Genomic DNA, 18,856 nt, shown 5'->3' with positions numbered 1-18,856 from the left:
AAATATTCATGAAGTTTGTGAACAGGCAACACAGATTTTGATAATGAACAACTAAACACGTTACACACTGGACCTTTAAAGCAAAAGTCTGACATTTTGGGTAATGCGCTTATTCGCTTTCTGAAGGAGAGTTATGGGCCAGTAATACTCCATCAGAACTGCTTGTCAGATAAGCAGCGGAAACTCCATTAAGCTGGCTGTGCAACAAGGGGGTGTGAAAAATTACTAAATTAAAATGGCCACAAGCGACAGGCAGATCAGGGCGGATGCGAGTTTATACGAATTGGTAGTGTATATTGGGCATGCATCATAACTCAAACTGAAAATTTGCTTAGCTTGGGGGGAACACAGCATAGAAAATAAATAAGGGTATTTCTCAAATGTTTAAACTACTCCTTTAACACTGGAGGCCCGTAAGTAAAAACAGATACTAAAAAAAGGCATTGTGCGTCTGGGTTTGTGCTGTTATTCTTTTAGAACTTCCAAAATGTTTCTGTCTGTTCTGAATAATTCTGTAATGTTTTACAAAGCAGCCAGTTTTCCTTTCAACAGCGTACTCCAGGTCTTAATATAGCCACCAGTGAAACATAAACATTAAGGCAGTGCAGAAAGACTGAATTATTAATGCCCAGCTGATGGGCTGTGCTCAAACATTTCCTCAGTCCACCTCAGAGTATATGTGGGGGTGTGAGTGCCAGACAGAAAGACAGACGAGCAGAAAAAGGAAAAGAAGAATCCACCATGCAAAGTGTGATTTGTCTGCCAAAGGAAGCATTTTTCTCCTCTCCTCAGCAGGTCAACGCATTTCCTGTCAGTAGCAGACGGAAACTGGCTCTCCACACTGCCATGGAAAAAGCTCTTAGGACAACAATTCACCGAGCAGCTGCTACAAAGGAGAGGGAGGGATGGATGAGAGCAAGAGGACATCGGAGAGAATAAGGCCAATGGGGCTGAGCCCTCCACACACACACACACACACACACACACACACACACACACACACACACACAAATAAAAATATACATATCCACTGTGTACACTGCTGGTGCCTGATTCTGTCCTGCAAACATTACCATATAACATGCTGTTTAATGCCTTCAGGGAACGGGAACATTTCAATGAAGCTTTTGTCCCTTATGACAAAGTAATGCAGTGTGTCATCTTCAAACTAGATTTACTGTAATCGGCATTACATTGACATACCAAGTACCCACTGCTGGAGAAGTACTGTCTCTTATAAGAACATTCAAAGTAAAGATGGCCTGACTGGAGCACACTAAATAGTTGTTCTTGTTGACCGACAGTAGCACAATTTCACAGAATTCATTGCTCTTTCTGAATAACACCGCCATGTACATCGGATTTTGTACAGTGCAGTTCCAGTAAAAGTACACAACAAGATGAAGCATGTGATAGAAACTGATGAGTGTGTTTACTCACACAGACACAGCACATGAGCTTGTGTCATGCGCATACACACGTTCAACCACAAATCTGGAGGGACAGGCAAGTACCAGACATTTGCATGTTGTATTTGCTTTGCCTTTTTGCTTTACAAATGCAATTCCCTTGGTTTACAAATCCCCTGAAAGTAGCTCAGGTAATGTGAAGTTACCTATTGCCCTGAGCCATGAAGAAGGCGACATAAAGTAAAGGTAGCTTAGCAACAAGGGCCAAAGTTCACAATAGCACGTCTGTCTCCCAAACTCCAAACATTTACCAGGTTGTCCTGTCTTCTCCGTGAAACCTGAAACTAACCATAAATATACCATTTACCGAGCAACAGAAAGGTTGTGACAACAGGGTCCAGGCTATCCCAAGTCTCTTAGAATTACTTGCAGCATTGCAGTGGCAAAGCTACTGTCACATCACAGTGATGTTTAAAGTGGACAGCCTCACCCTGCCCATCAGAACATACTGTAACTTTGGCAGTGGACTCATGTGTGTGTGTGTGAGTGTGTGTGTGTGTGTGTGTTGTGTGTGTGTGTGTGTGTGTGTGTGTGTGTGTGTGTGTGTGTGTGTGTGTGTGTGTGTGTGTGTGTGTGTGTGTGTGTGTGTGTGTGAGGAAGAGAGCGGAAGAATAACATGTAGACAATAGAGAAAACAACATGTACTGCTAGGTGAATTAGCCATGTATGGCTTCCAGTGGTAATATTATATGTGTGGTTGTTTCTTTATATGGTTCAGAAATTTCAAAAATTGTCAAATGGCTGAATGGTTTTGTAAAGTATAGTAGGACATTTATACAGTATGTGCAAAAATGCAGTTATAGTCATGGGAAATTATAATGCTATCAATCATAACAATACATGTTTTATGATAAATATAGGCTATTGATGTACCTCTTCCTTTTATACAGTGGAAGAAGAGCAGAGTGTGGAAAATAACCTCCACAGAGATTTTGAGTAGGTGGGTTTTACAGATATTGCAAAATGATAGCTTTGATGTGCCCTTGGAGCTTCTTCCCAGAGTGTTGCTATGCAGAGGTGCTACCTTGAGGCTATAAGAGAACTAGAAAGACACAACCATGAAAACACGTGCAAACTTATGTACAGATAAACACATGCACATATAGAGAAACAGACAGACAGTCAGATTCATCTCTGTAGACAGGGGATGATTCATCTTCTATTCCAGGCCCAACTGTGGCCCAGCCGGGTCATGTAAACAAGACAAGGAAACTGAAAACCTAAATATGGGGGCTGTATAGGCAGGCTGTGAATATGGTTACTGTAGGAACAGAAAGGCAGATCAGGTTTCAACCAGTAAAGGTCCCAACAAAATGCCTTTTGCAAAGAAGATCCCGGAGCATGCACAACTGCACAGCTCTTCTACCCTGCAGTCCGTGTGGAATGTAGATTGCTGGGTTGGGTGGGCAAATGTTCCTGGAGCACAACCCCACCTCTCCCAACGATCTGCATCTGTTCAGCCTGTGTAGACATGTGCTCAGCTCTGCATTTCTGTGTGTGTGACTAGTGTGCGCTCAGCTGTGAGTGTGTCATTGTGTGTATACGAGCAAGGAACAGTAGGGCTGGAGTCTGCTTTTGTGCATGTGGGGACATGTGTTGTCTCTCTTTCTGTGTGTGTTGGTGCAACGGGGGGGACTAATGTGGCATTCTCCTGCTGCTTCCATCGCCCGGTTTGTACCTCAGCTGTCCCAGTGGACCGAAGCCAGACGACACACACATAGCTCTGGATTGTGTCTGCACTCTGTGACCCAGGACTGTGTGTGTTTATAGTGTGTGTGAGTGTGTGTGTGTGTGTGTGTGTGTGTGTGTGTGTGTGTGTGTGTGTGTGTGTGTGTGTGTGTGTGTGTGTGTGTGTGTGTGTGTGTGTGTGTGTGTGTGTAGCATTCCGGGATGGGAGAAAAACGTGCTCTGGTTTATTGGCATTTCTTTAAACCAATCACAACCGTCTTGGGCGGTGCTAAGCACCGGGAAAAGCCACGGCGCTGCTGCAAAATAGCTTAACTTGTTCTGGTGGAACATGAGTATGTTCAAAAGTTGTGTGTGTGTGTGTGCGTGCGTGTGTGTGTGTGTGTGTGTGAGAGAGAGTATTATATTGTCCGTTCCAATATCAAGCAAAAAAAGGCTTGCGTAAATGGAGAAGTAAAGGCTCTGACACACCAACCCGACAGCTGACCATCAGCAGAAAAGGCAGTCGGACTGATCAGTCTGCTCCCCGAGGTAAAAAAAAGTGCCTCGGAACACACCAAAGCGACGCCGATTTGAGCGTACGTTCTGCGCGTGCGCGAGACGTAATACGTCTCCATAACAGCAAAAAATGAAAACCGGAAATGACGGAACATCTCTCTCGACCTAGTAAACACAGAGCACGCTGTCGTCAGTCATTGTTTTCATCAGAGAGTGTTGATAGTAGTCAAGAAGGATCGTTGTTGTCATTACTCGCTGAACGGAAGAAAATAGGATGGCCAGTAATAAGAAGATACTGCTGTTGTCAGCTCCGGTTTTCTCGTGCACTGATTCGCTAGTCAAGGGCTAGCACTCCACCAATCAGATTGGTCATTGAGTCCGACTGCCCACTGGCCGATTCGACAAGTCAAATCGGCCCAAATGAAGGCCGTCGGCTCCTCCGACTGATGACGGCACGGAACACACCGAACAGACTCGAGGCAAATATGTGAACAGACAAAACATCATATAAGCACTGCCAGCAAATCATCCTTTTCCAGGCACTCTGGCACATCCCTAAATACAGGTTGATTATGTCTGCTGTAGGAAGAACAAAGAAAAGTACAAGCCTTTATAGTAGAAATAAAATAGACATTAACATATTTAAAGCAATGCAAGTATAAATCATGCAGATTTATGTCCTCAAACTGCAAGATTATAGCTTTTTTGTTTGTTTTTAGTTCCATCGCCCAGAAAACTGTTAAAATGAAAAAAAGGATCAATGAATTTCAAAGTTGTGTTTGATTACAATCGGTTCAATTCTAAAATAAAACTTTGGTTCTAGTTATGCTTCCAATTAAAGCAAAAATACCAAAACTCACAGCCAGTAATTTAGGTAAACCGGTGAAAACATTAAATTAAAGGTCCCATGACATGGTGCTCTTTGGATGCTTTTATAGACCTTAGTGGTCCCCTAATACTGAATCTGAAGTCTCTTTCCCGAAATTCAGCCTTGGTGCAAAATTACAGCCACTAGAGCCAGTCCCACAATGAGCTTTCCTTAGGATGTGCCATTTCTGTGTCTGTAGCTATTGAGGAGGAGAGAGGGGGGGGGACAAGGTGGAGGGTGGGGGTGTGGCCTTGACCAACTGCCACTTTGCTCATTTGAAAGCCATGATGTCTCTCTCTCATGGGTTGGCCAGAGAAAGGGGAGGTAACCTTGCTCCTTATGACCTCATAAGGAGAAGATTCCTGATTGGCCCATCTGAGCTTTCATTTTCTCAAAGGCAGAGCAGGATACTCAGGGCTCGGTTTACACCTATCACCATTTCTAGCCACTGGGGGACCATAGGCAGGCTGGGGGAACTCATATTAATGTTAAAAAACCTCATAAAGTGAAATTTTCATGCCATGGGACCTTTAAAGGGTTGGTTCGCCTAAATTACCAAAGAAATACTTTATCACTTACCTTGCTTGATTCTATTCACTAATGGGATGGATGCAGAAATCTCAGAGACATGTTTCCAAAAAACTGGATGGATGAAACCAACACTGTCTGCATAGCAACAAGTCTATGGGGGAAATGAAAATGGAGCATTTGGCACACGATTCCACTCAAACAAAGTGTCTTTATGACAGCTGACTGCAGGAACAATACATAACTGATCACATCTATCACAGGTATCTACATAACAACATCAACAAGAACACAAAGGAAATGGAGAGTTGTTGTACACTTTAAGCCAAACATAAAGGAACAAGCAGGTGAAGATTTCTCAACCTTCGTGGTAATCGGAGAGCTGTCGCCTCTCTGCCACACGTCGTCCACGCTCACCACCAGAATCCTGCTGGGGCTCAATATGGTCCGAGGGCTTAGACTTGTTCTTGTATGTAGGAGCGAGGAGAGAAGGATACAGCATTGAGTGTGTGTGGGGAATAGAAGTCAGTGTGCCAAGGGGACGTAGGGACGCTTTAGACCATATGGTGGAGGTGACTGGATTGGTGTCTAATGGGATTGATCTAATCTGCTTTTAAGTTAATAGAAAGACGAGAGAGAAACACAGACAGAATCATTTAGAAAACAACTTGCTGTAAATTAGCATGATTTTGAAAGAAAGTCATGCATATAAACTGAAAAGGAAAATCTTGAATTAAGACCATTAAGCTCACCAAAACAGGAGAATCTCTGCCACCACTGATAGGGCTACATTGTCTGCTTGTTTGTTTCTTCAACCTTGATCTCATAATCATTTGATTAAACACTGACACCTGGCTGAGTGAGCCACGCCCAGGCTGGTGAGAACTAATGATACCTACGTCACTTCTACCGCAAAGCATCATTCATCTTTTCAAGATCAGCTGGCACGAAACACCTGGGTTAAATTCCCCTACACATACCCAACCACCCACTCACCGAACACCACCTTCTTCTTCTTCTTCTTCTTCTCCTTGCTCAACTGGTTCCTCTCCCTCTTCATGTTGCGTGTATAGCGACTTTTTCTTCCCTCGGGGGTACCAGCCTGCGAGTGTAAACACCCGTGAATCACTAGCGTTAGAGGAGATGATCAGTCTACCGTCATTAACACCGGATAGTCATCATCAATCTTCTCCCACTCTTTGCTTCCCAGGAGTATTTCTGGTGATACTCCCACAGATATACAGTACATCTGTTCTGTTATCCATAGATGGGACACAGGACAGATCAGGCGGTATGATGGCCCCCATCAAAGACACTTGGACTGATTTGACTGTAAGGAGCCCCTCCTTAATGTAGAGGTGGACTTAAAAGAATTGTTGTTTTAGGCTCTACTCAGTGCAAATTTCCACCTAACTTGGGCCCTAAGACCCTAGTTGAAGAGAACCACACAGGGAGTAAATAAGTGCCAGAATTGTCACAATAGATGTCCAGCTCTCTAAAATATATGCTAAAATGTCAATGCTGGGAATCTCAGCTCACTTCTTGACTGGAAGAGACGTCATTACACAGCCAACACCCCCGTTTCGCGTGTCACAGCAGGGAAGATGCAGCTGCAGCTATGAACCAACAATAATATTGTCAATGTTTGCTCATTAGCTCACTGTAAAGAATCTGTACCGGTCATTCATTTTATGAGCTGCAGCTGTGTCTACCCTGCTGTGACACCTGCCATCCGATGCAAATTGAAGTATTATTTGCTGTCAGCAAAAGGCAAATGCGGCCTTTGACTGTGAATCTTCATACGTAGCTATGTTACTTGTATGTGCAGTAGGTTACATTAAGTTTATTTTGTGTTCTTTAGGACTTCCGTGGTAGTGCATAACAACACATTTGTGTCAGTACTGTCTCGCTTTGCCAGACCTTCCTCCACAGTGCTGCGGAGAAGGGTCTGGCGAGTCCACACAACATTGCGGGAAAAGCCATGGCGCCGCTGCAAAATAGCCTGTATGCTCAAAAGTTGTTTTAGTCGTGCAACAGAAAATTCAGATTGGACAGATAGTCTAGCTAACTGTCTGGATTGACCCTGCAGAGATCTGAGAAAAGGTTAACCATAGTCCTCATAAATTCAACCAGAGTTTAAAACACCAACACAGTGGAAGCCCAAGGCAACGGAGCAATACCGGAAGTGGAACGTTGAGAATACAGAATAGCGTCAGGATCACCTGTTGCCTCCAAGTTGTGTCACAGGCCGCTGACTCATCAGTGATTTCTGAAACTGTAACCTAATCAGACTGAAATTCAACTCACTTTATAGTGATTCACTGTACCGACTGAACCTGGGGCTGTCTGGAGACGCACTTTTGTTTCATGACACAGGCCCCAGGTGTCACGTAGTAAAAACAACACTGTAACCACTGGTTACAAGAGCTTGAGGTTCAATGACGAATGCCACCTCTCACCATCTCTGCAAAGCTCCCCCAGAAACCAAAACGGAGCTTTCCTCAGAACGGAGAGATTTATCAGATTAAAACAAAAAACTTAAGTGTTCATGGGCACATCTTATTTGGCGCTCTGTGGACAGCACATTCGGCCGATCTTGACATAAAAAGGGTATGTTTGCTTCACCTGATAAAAATCCACTTTTGCTTTAATAATGCAATTTAGGCAGTTTCAAAACAGAAATCACCCCGGAGCAGCACATTTTCAGTTAATCATTTTTATTTTCTTTAGAAAAAGAAACTATTATAACTTCATTTGGTTACTGTACAGTTTCTCTTCTCATAGTCACTCAGTCTGATAACAGGTTGTGATTTCATGCTGGAACACCAAACACCCTCCTACTAACGCACACCACTAGGTACAACATGACAGTATACGGCTTTCTCTTTTTACGCTTTTGTTTTTTTACATCCTCTGATATTCTGGACTGAATAGCAAATAGAAATCACTTCTATATATAAAAAAAAAAAAAAAAAAAAAAAAAAACAGTAGAAAATCCTGACAGATTCACTTGGGAAACGAGGGACGAGAGAATGAACTCTTTGAGCGATGTGGTCCATACAACGTGCACCTGACGTGTGTCTGTGTGTTTTGGACAGCACCATAATCCACTATAAATGTGTGAGTTTAAGAGGTTCCCTGGCCTACATGAGACAAGAGTGAGAGAAAACAAGAGAGAAAGCGATGGTGGGGGGAATCTAGGTCAGATTGTGGAGCATGCAGACCCCCTTCCCAGACACACTCGTGTACGCATTCTCTCGCTCTCAGTGGACTGAACTGCATGCATGTTCATCCATAGTTGGGACAGGGGACTGTAAGTGGAACACAAGTTAATATACGCTTAAGGGATGTATCAAGTTATGTCTCCCTGAGAAACACTTCTTTCTTCAGTACCATAAAAACCCGCCTTTGTCACTGGCTCGTCCTATCAACACTTCCATACCTCCCCGTGAAATAAAAAAAAAACATCTTGGCTCATATTAAACGTACCGGTTTTCATTTTATCCCATGATCTATCTCACCTTGCACTATTGTTCCATTAGGATTAATGCACCACTGCCAACGACCACTGCAGCCAATTATGGGGCATGGGCAGGTGACATTCATACAAATTTAACTTTCCACAGCCAACTTTCTATCTATATATCAGTTTTTGTGTGCCAGCCTCACACGGCAGGCTCAGTTTGTGAAGTACCGAGTGCGACGGTGACACCTTTGTGACAGTTCGAGCTACTGTCCTCCCCCGTTATTTTCACTCAAATGGGGGAGTTGGGAGGCAGAGGGGGCTGTAAATAGGTTGGCTAACGCCCTTTCTCCCACAGTAGCACCATGAAGCCAAAGCACACACACATACTAACGTCACATACTGAGCTGACATGCAAGTACCAGGTATCAGGTTTATAAAAAAAAAAAAATAAAAAAAAAAGCCCAATTAGAAAAGACAAAGAAGTGAAGACCTATTGCTAAAAGTTTTTTCGTAATTCTTCACTACATAATGCCAATCGCACATGATGCATGATTCTTTTTTTTCTATTAAATTATGTTGGCTGAACAAATCTTAGCTTGCTGCTAACTAATGTGATAAGAGTAATCTCTGTAGCCCTTTTAAGAAAGGGTGGCACCCTTTGAGTGTTAGGAAAGAGTGTGAAGTGAGGCAAGAGACAGTGCAGGTGGGCTTGGGTCTGTTTTGCTTAATCACACCACTCACTTGAGGTTAAAAGCATTTACTCATTTACGAAGCTGTCCACTCACACGAGGACATTTTTATTAAGCATTTTCTAAATCAAACCTCATCAATGGCTGTATACAGAAACTCCACAGCCGCTCAAGGAAATCCTCTGTATAAAAACTTTTTATAGAGTGTTTCTTTTATTGTCTCGCTCTCTCTCACACACTCTGTTCAGCTAATATTAAAAACCAGGAACTGGGGTGTCGACACCTCTCAGTAGGAAAACAAATAAAAGAACAACCAAACGAGTTTTAAAACCTAGTCTCCACTTTCTCCTGTACTCCTGTACGGACTCCTCCTGAGGAGTGCAGAGGAGGAAGACGTGGAAGAGAGGAGATACAGGACTCTCTCTCTAAGAGACAAGTTTAGGTAGGACCGTGCGAAGAGGTATGCCCTCCCCTGAATCTCCCATCATGTTGCTCCTCAGTTTGTTGTTGGCAGCCGTGGTGCCTAAGCCAGGCCCCCCTTTTGCCAGGATAGAAGGGAAGGAGGTGCTGTGATGCTCGGAGAGCCGTTTCACCGTGGCCCCTTGGCTCTTGTCGGTCCCCGGTAGGGGCTTAGGTAGGCGCCGATACAGCCAAGGGTGTCTGAGGGCCTGGCTAGGGGTGAGACGAGACGAGGGGTCCCAGTCCAAACACTTCTTTATGAAGTCAGTAAAGGTGGGGTCCTCGCAGCCCTTGAGCGCAGCACTCCACTCCTTGCTACCTGGGGGACCTCTCATCTTGCCGCGGCGGGAGCGAGAACCTGTCAGCACAGTGGCCCCGGTGGGCAGGGTGTTGGCTCCGCAGTAGCGAGGGTGGCCCTTAGAGTTGATGAAGTTCTTTGCCCTTTTGGCCTGCTCCAGGACCTTCTGCGGAGGCATGCCCAGCAGCTCCATGACACAGGCCAGCTGGTCACCCTCGTCCTCACCGGGGAACATGGGGTAGCCAGTCAGCAGCTCGGCCAGTATGCAGCCGAAGCTCCACATATCGATAGGAAGGCCGTAACGGGAACCAAGGATCACCTCTGGAGCTCGATAGAAACGAGACTGGATGTAGGTGTACACCCGCTGGTGTTCAAAACAGCTGGAGCCAAAGTCAATCACCTGACGGAGACGAGAGAGGAAAGAATCAATGTAGTAAACCTGTTAACAGGTCTTCGCAGGCCGCCCCGTGAATGTGCCAGGTGTCTTACCTTGATGCCGCTGCGACCCTGCTGTTTGAGCAGGATGTTCTCCGGCTTGAGGTCACAGTGGATGATTCGGTGCCTGCTCAGGGCCTCCAGGCACTGCAAAATGGAGTGGGCAAACTTCCTGACCAGTGGCAGACTGAAGCCCTGGAACTTGTTGCGCTTGATAAGCTCGTACAAGTTCATGCTCAGCAGCTCAAAGGTCATGCAGATGTGGTTGCGGAAGGTGAAGTTTTCAAGCATGTGCACAACATTCATTGTGCCATTACGGTCCTGCTTGCGCAGGTGCTCCAGGATGCGGATCTCCTCCTGTGCCTGCCGGTGAAAACGCTTCTCGTTGCGCACCATTTTCAGAGCCAGGTGCTGCTGCAGTTTGTGGTCGTATACCTTAGCCACCTGGCCAAAGCTACCTTTACCGATGATCTGAAGAGGGCGAGAGAGAGAGAGAGGGAGATAAAGAGTTAGCTACACATCAGAGAGAGACAAGGCTGTTAGTTTTACGGGAACTCAACTGTGATGGTGAAAGCCTACACTTCACAATATACGTGTCTGACCTTGAGGAACTCGTAGCGGTAAGCCACATGATCATGGGCGACATTAATGTATCCACCCTGCTCATCATCGTAGCCACAGTTATTGTTGCCTCCAGCGACGGCAGGCCTCTTCTTGGCATTGGGTCCCACGAAGTAGATGTCTGGGTAGGAGTGGATCTCCGTCTGCTCTAGGCTGGTCAGCTGAGATCGGTACAGTCTCAGAGCTTGGTCAGGAGTGAGGGGGCCACACAGCTTCCCACTGTTCCCTCCATTCCCAACTCCGTGAGGGCCGGAGGATTCACTGGAGCCCTTACTGGATTCAGTGCTGCAGCAAACAAGCATGACAGAAAGGTGGTGTTGAGCAGCAGTGTTCCTCCAACTTGTGTTGTGTGCGTTTTTGGCCACTTAACATGCTTTGAAATAAGTTATTTTGATGTATTCATGTGTGCATCTTTCTCACCTGTCTACACTGTGCTCCTTGGAGAGGCTGGAGACCGGGGCAGGTTTACTGGGCGTCTGACCTGTGGTCCCACTGTTCTGAGTGGTTGCTGTGGTTATGGCGTTGATCTTTCGGTTGTTGGTGGAGTCTTCGTACAGGTACTTGACCTTCAGATGGCCACCTCGCACAGTTACCTGATCCCTCATTACAGCCTTGTTACTGACAACCTATTAGAAGGAAAATAGAGAGACAGACAGTCAGACAATGGACAAAAAGAAAGCTATTGGAAAATCTATTTGGTAAACACTCCACTGTAGCCTTTTCAGTCTATGAACAGGGTGTAAACATTGTACTTCATTGTTTGGAAGACATGTAGTTCATTGCGTTGTATGAACGTATTCAATAAAAAAAAGAGAGGACCTCTCTGTTTTGTGTCCATCTACTGACTAGTGACACATTGTGCACAACAGGGGCTAATTGTAGCCTGCAGGACCTCAACTGAGAGGCAACTGAACATGATCATGCACAAAATGTATCTTTGTTGCCTGAATCATGTCTATATTTCAGATATAATAATATAAATATATATAATAACATAAAGATAGAGTGAATGAGTCTTTCAGGCTCATTTTGCAAGCAAAGAAGAGTGACGAGTAGAATGTGCCAGTTAGCAGATCTAGTTCAGGTTTTGTTTGATACAGGCCTTAATGTCAACAGCCAACTTCAGAGTCTCTAGCAGTGAGCCATTAGCAGAAATCAGCCGGTGAACCAGCACAACTGGATTTAGATCCAGTCTGGCCGGAAATTCAAAAGAGTAACCACTAGGTTATAGAGTGTGGTCTAGACCTACTCTATCTGTAAAGTGTCTCGAGATAACTCTGTTATGATTTGATACTATAAATAAAATTGAATTGAATTAACCGGCCCACCCCCAGCCATAACTCATGCAAAATGACCCACATGCCCGCCTATTTGTTTGTTTGCTAGCTGTTACCAATTAGGTAAAAGGTATAAGCAATATGTGGCTCAGCAATGCAATCATCTTTTAATTTGTAAAGTCCCTCTTTTTAACTTCTTGAAAGGATTTGAATATTTTGATTGGTGGTCAATATGACTGCAATGTGAACAAAACAGCAATTAAGTTCCAATAGAGCGACAGGGATGGCATTTGCATCTAGACTAAACAACCACTGTAAATTTTTTAATGTCATGTTGAACATATTTGCCTTTGAAGGTTAGACGAGTTTCAGGAAAGCTCTAGCTCTCGCCTGCCAGTAAAACAACTTTGTTTAAGCAACCCCAGGAATGCAGTCCTTCTCGTTCTCTGTCTCTCCCTCTCTTACCAGCGGAAAGAACCCTCCACAAGATTATGGAGCTCAAGGGAAATGACAGTCATTAAAGTTGATTACACTCTTAAAACTGTAGAAGCAGTGTGGCTGTTAATACACACTGACATAAACTCATCGTGGCCTTCGCCTTCCTATATACAGACACAGGAGAGCCATATTTACTGGGTCTGTCTGGCTGTCTCTCTTTCACATGAAACCCTTCTTATTTTAAATGGCAGTGAGGGACTTCGAACCAAATGTTTTCTTTATCCCATTAGATTGCTATGCCACCCTGCGGAGCTTCTGGCTTGGGCTTGTACACACAGCTGAGCAGGTCTATGGCTGAAACCATGTCAGCTGATAAAGACAACACAACAAGGACAAGTACATTAAAAGTAGCCTAGGCGTTGACATGTTCCACTAAAAAAGGACTCAGCTCGGAGTGTGTTTGGGTTGTATGTTTGAGTCCTAAAATAGAGGTGGAATGCAGGATGGGTTTCCATACATGTAACCATATAGTCTTAACTTATTAAAAACAGCCCAGCTGCTGACCTAGGGTCCCATGCAGCTGTTGTCCCAAAGCCGTACTACAAACACAATGAACGTCATTGATTGAGCCCCTTGACCCAGACACAATTGCTGGCCTTAAAAATCAAAGCTTTCTACATGTGAAGCATCATCAACTGTGATGGATTATTGATTGACAGGACAGGGGGGGGGCGATTAGAAAAAAAAAAAAAAAACATTTAAAAAAAAAAGTTGATCAGTGATGGAAATCAAAGCCACTGTGAGAGCTTGAATCTTCTTCACCACCATGAAATATGAGGGTGGAGAGTTCTCTGTGAGCAAATCTGCATGGTGCAACAGATGGAGAAGAGCTAATCTCTTTGCTGTCAGAGAAACGCCTAAGTATGCTTTTCTCCTTCTCTCAAGCACACATTCACAGAGCTGCACAACTCAACACATCAGCAAATCATGGTCATAAGTTGGGTTGGGTCACAGACATAACAAAACTGATGTCTTATTAATGTTGTATTATGACCCAGAGCTAAGTGCTACTACAATGTATTTTTATTAGTTTGTAATTTTCTAAAAAAAAAAAAAAAAAAAAAAAAAAGAACAGGGATGACATCAGTTTATAACTTTAATAGAGCACAAGGCCAATCTGAGCACTGTAAAACACACTGAACTGGGTCAAGCCACTGTCATATTCAACAGAGGATATTACCTCTGTGAGCGTGACAGATACAAATACAAAGTATACAAAGGATGAAATACAAGGCTAGAGGAGAAAACTAGGCCTAACCTCTGTGCAAGCAACACTGATAGGCGGATTACACGAGATAGAAGAGGGGCAGGAGGGGGTGAGAATGTTGATTGGTGATTTTGTTTGTGGGTCACATTTTCAAGCCCAATAAATCTTTACAATATATCAAATCAGCCTTTTTTTCCCTGTGCTAGTGTAGAGTATCATTGAGTGTATGTGTATTTTCTGTCAAAGGAGCTTTTCAGAGAGGCAAACCAGGGTCCAAAATTTACTTTTTGGTCTATCAGTCAATGGCTGGTAAACTGAAAAAAATGTTTCAGCCAAAATATGTTTCAACCGGCCATAAAACTGCATAAGATCCAATCGTGTTAAAAACACTCCAGCTCATTGTATTGCTGTCATAAAAAGGCCAATCTCTCCCCACCCCCTTATCTGTGGCGCGCCACTTCATGGTAAATCTTTTAACCGTACTTGCACCGGGCTCTTCATTTTTTCTTTTAATGCTAGGATAATCTACTCCGACAATGTGCCGTCACATACTTTTGCAGACTCTCTTTGCAGTTGGCACAAAATTCTTCTCTGTGGTACCTGACCAGTACCACTAGTGTTTGAGCCAGGTAGCGAGCTAGATAAAGTAAGCGTGCAACTCGCTATGGTGGACCGCAAGGCTCAATCTAATATTGATAATCATACGTTGCATGCGCCCACCAGCGTGCAGAGTTGAAGCAAAACAAAACGTGGTCAATCAACTCAATCAAGCAGATGCAGTCATGTATCAAGCAAATGGAGACAATCCAGTATGTCAAAATACTGTGCTTTGGTAAATTTGCATCCTGTGAACTGTGAAATGCACTGTTTTGCACATTCAAAATACAAAAGTTCACAAGGCTGGTAATTGCTGTTGGATCTCTGCATTTACTTGGCAGCAGACACAAAATGGCTACTTCACTTCAGCTGATCTCACTTGGTCATGCAACACACTTGTATCCTCTCAGGCAGTCAATCAATAGTACTTAAATGATCATGTTATAATCATTGAAGGGTATACGATCTTGACTCAATTACACCGGTTGGAGATAAGAGATAAGAAAAGAGATAAACCTGCAAATCAGGACTGAAGGAAGGGTTAGGTTTAGGAAAGGAGGGGTGTAAATGCATTGGTTAGGAACATGGGTGAGTGGGGAAAACCTCTCTTAGGAACAGGACGTCAGGAGACAGAGTGTGCTCCAGAACAGCAAATAGGGCTTTGTGCATGTTTGTGTGTTTGTGTATGTACTTACTGTGTGTTTGGGCATAGGGGGCAGCCCAGACGGACTGTTTGTATCCGCTTCGTCTTTAAGGATGTGGTCCGTCCTCATGTACGAGTCATAAAGACCATCACCATGGCGTGCTGAATAAATAGAGTGGAACAAATAAATCAGTGTGATAATGTGGCATCATCAAATCTGCAAGACAGACACACTCCGGGATAATGGCTGAGGATGACGTTCAGAGGCAACGTCTCCAGAATGCAAATCTAATCCCCACAGAGGCAGACAATCCTTTGTTTGTTCAAACCAGGCAAAGTCCCATTGATTATTTCATCAATCAACCTACCAGTTCCAATGACTACCTTGAGACTAAAACAAATTATTTGGTATGGCCCAAGATATCCTGAGAGCTAACCTCAGCAGGACAGCCGCACAACACTGGTCTCTGTAGATCAGTTGGGGATGCACATTGTCTGCCAAAACATCCTAACCCACATTTACTGTGAAAAGGCCATTATTAGCAGATACATCCATTGTATCTATTGTGTCCAATACATTGTATCCAAGGCCAGAGCTTCAACCTGACCAGCTTAGATAGGGCTTAGGGTCCCAGATCGCTAGCGCTGCAAGTGGTATTATTGGCCTAATGTGGGTAACAGATGCCTCTGTGACGACAGCATCTTTCAGTCTGCCCATCTGTCCATTCAGATCGAGTCGGTAGTGCGCACACCAGGTGTGCTCAGAAATAGAGCCCACATGGAAGGCTGCGGGCGCTCACCTCTGTGGCATCAAGCCAGAGTAGATGTATGAGGGGCGCATTTGGGACTGTAGGAGGAAGCCAGTTACTCAAATGACAATCCTCCATCAGCCGGCTGTTCATCTCAACAAGTTGCCACTGCAATAGAAGTATTATTCTCTGCTGGCCTGAAATAAATGCTGAGCAGCCTGTTAGCATGAGCCATTTAGAGGGCTATTGTGTTGCGTTAGCTCATTAGCAAAAGTCCAAAACGGTGGCAGGTTTGGTGTTCTCTCTGACTAGCCCTTGAGTGTCGTAACCATGTACAGGTGCGTCAGAGCCCATGTCCCTTGCGTTAGCTGTAACAGACAAGCTCCGGGACAGATTAGACCTGCTGCCTGGATACAGATGCATTAGATCTGCGCAGTGGGCAGCAAACAGAGGCATTAGGACTCCACACAATATTAGGCAAGCACAGGCCTCATTAGCCCTCTGCAAACTCCTAATTACTCAGTGGGGGCTCAGCACTTTCTGTAAACTAAGCATCTGACTTTGTTGCCCAAGCAAACTTTCTCAGGAAAAAAAAATTATCAAACAGAGCCCAAACTTTTAACTAAACATCCAGCCTATGTCTAGCTGGCATTCAGCTCTGCACACTGTAAAACAATTAGTAAAAATACTCTGCACACCAAAAGATGAGAGAACAAGGTTCATGCGACCCAACATACATAAGATCACGTGTCATAAAACGCGGTGGGGTAAAGTCAAAGCCTTTTGTCCTCCTCATCCTTATATTTTCTAGTATACCAATACAAGAATGGCTACTGCCCCAAACACAAAAAGGAAAACAAAGTTAAGGTCAGTGCCCATATACATATAAAACAATAGCCTTGCCCAACGGATGTGCATTGCTGGGATAAAGACTGAGGTCGCGATGTCCCTCCTCTCTCGCTATCCCCGCAATGGGGCTAAGCGCTGCCAAGGACGGCTGGCATTGGTCTAAAGAAATACAAACCAGACAGAGCGTTTTTCCCTATCCCAGAAAAGATAGGTGGTGTAGCCAAACATATCTCCACAGCACTGTGGAGATAGTTCAGGCAATGTCATACATATACACACACACACACATACATATATATATATATATATATATATATATATATATATATATATATATATATATATATATATATATATATATATATAACACACACACATATATATATATATATATAACACACACACACACACACACACACATACATATATATATATATATATATATACACACATATATATATATATATATATATATATATATATATATATATATATATATATATATATACAACACACACTTATAAAACAACAACGATGGCACAAATTACAAAACAGTTAAAACAAGTAGCAGACATGTATGTATATGTATGTGTATATATATATATATATATATATATATATATATATATATATATATATATATATATATATATAAATAAAAGACAATAAATGCTTACGAGCAAGACGTAAAAACAACGCAGAGCTTCCTGGTTTGTCTTCCTAAACATGCACAGACAGCGGTCTCGTGATCGATATAGAGTTACAAAGCAAAAGAAAACATGTTTACAACCCGCGTCTTGTGAAATACACACGACAGCTAGCTACATGTCCGCTCTCCACAGAATGCCACAACGTGACATTTAACCTCCGGGAGCCAAGGAAAAAAAAATGTCATCAAAGCCATTTTAGGCACATGTATTTCTGTAACGTTAAATGCCAACAAGAAACTAACGCCACGCTGGCAGCTAGAGTGGGTTTTACTTTAATCTGCATTAAACAAAATCAATACGTCAAATGACAACAGTTATGAAACAAATGTAAGTTACTGACAAAGACTGCAACACGTTGTTGTGGTTACCTGTTGCTATTGGGCCCTCTGGTTTTCGGCTTATTATCATCATGATTGCAATTAATGTGTGATGCCAGCATCCGAAGTGACGAAAAAAAATCCCGAATAAAAAAAAAGTGGAAAACAAAGATTCAAACTAGAGTCACGTAGCAAACTTAACGAACAGCATTAACGTTAATGGCTTTGCCGTGGATCTGTAACGTTAGTGTTTGCTAATAAGTCCAAGAGCCCTTGAGTTGTGCTTCCGAAGTTAACGTTTACTCAAGTTATTTGTGCTTGGGGATAGCTAGCTAGCTATCGTCTTGGCTTTAACTGTAATTGATCCTTCTTTTATTATTAAAACCACAGAGTTGTGTATTCAGCGTGCTGCTCTCGCCCTGGCTAACATTAGCCTTGAGCCTTGGCTGCAGTTTGAAAAACCTGAGCAGGCGGTGGGGGTCGTTTCCCTTGCTTGCTAGCCAGCTAGCTCGCACAGCCACAAAAACACTCGCCCGCCCGACAGCCGCTCCCTCTGTTAAAAATAGTTTGAGTCCAAATGTTACAGCTTGGTGGTCTGACCCGTGTGCCCCTCGCCTTTCTCTGTCGGTACAGTGAGTCGATCCAGAGCACCATTCCCGTGCTTATTCCCGGTTAGCTGACTTTGTAGTTAGCAAGCTGCAATGCTACCACTCGGTGAACCCCCCACGATATTGTCCTCCTTCGGGACAGCTTGGGGTCGCTTCGCTCGTCTTTGGGGATGGCTAGCCAAAATAGGCTAGCTCGTTAGCGGTAGCCCCATGTTAAATGCAGAAATAACCGGAGCATCGCCTTCGCAGAAAAGCTTCACCTGTACTCTGTGCAATAAAAGCGGCACTGTTTAATCCGTCTTCTCTGCGGCAGGAGAATCTTATTCGACGCAGCTGTGTGTGTGTGTGTGTGTGTGTGTGTGTGTGTGTTGTTGCTAAGGGCGT

At 43.8% G+C, this 18,856-nt stretch overlaps 1 protein-coding gene across 3 annotated transcripts; it reads right to left on the bottom strand.

Annotated features, from left to right (window-relative positions):
- Window positions 1–9,079: 9,079 nt before the first annotated feature.
- Window positions 9,080–18,856, bottom strand: dyrk3 (dual specificity tyrosine phosphorylation regulated kinase 3). 3 transcript variants are annotated; one of them, XM_039797308.1, is made up of 6 exons: window positions 17,916–18,856; window positions 15,292–15,401; window positions 11,438–11,643; window positions 10,999–11,302; window positions 10,451–10,867; window positions 9,080–10,361 (listed from the first exon to the last, which is right to left on the bottom strand). In XM_039797308.1, exons 1-6 carry the CDS (start codon window positions 17,956–17,958, stop codon window positions 9,630–9,632), a joined length of 1,812 nt encoding a protein of 603 aa, XP_039653242.1. In that variant the 5' UTR covers window positions 17,959–18,856; the 3' UTR covers window positions 9,080–9,629. The 3 variants fall into 3 exon arrangements, with proteins under 3 accessions (XP_039653242.1, XP_039653243.1, XP_039653244.1); XM_039797309.1 differs by lacking the exon at window positions 17,916–18,856 and adding an exon at window positions 17,515–17,869; XM_039797310.1 differs by lacking the exon at window positions 17,916–18,856 and adding an exon at window positions 15,608–16,431.

The sequence above is a fragment of the Perca fluviatilis genome, chromosome 4 (assembly GCF_010015445.1).
Source record: "Perca fluviatilis chromosome 4, GENO_Pfluv_1.0, whole genome shotgun sequence".
NCBI lineage: Eukaryota > Metazoa > Chordata > Actinopteri > Perciformes > Percidae > Perca > Perca fluviatilis.
The sequence above is the reverse complement of the archived record's forward strand: the minus strand, read 5'-3'. Positions and strand labels throughout refer to the sequence as shown.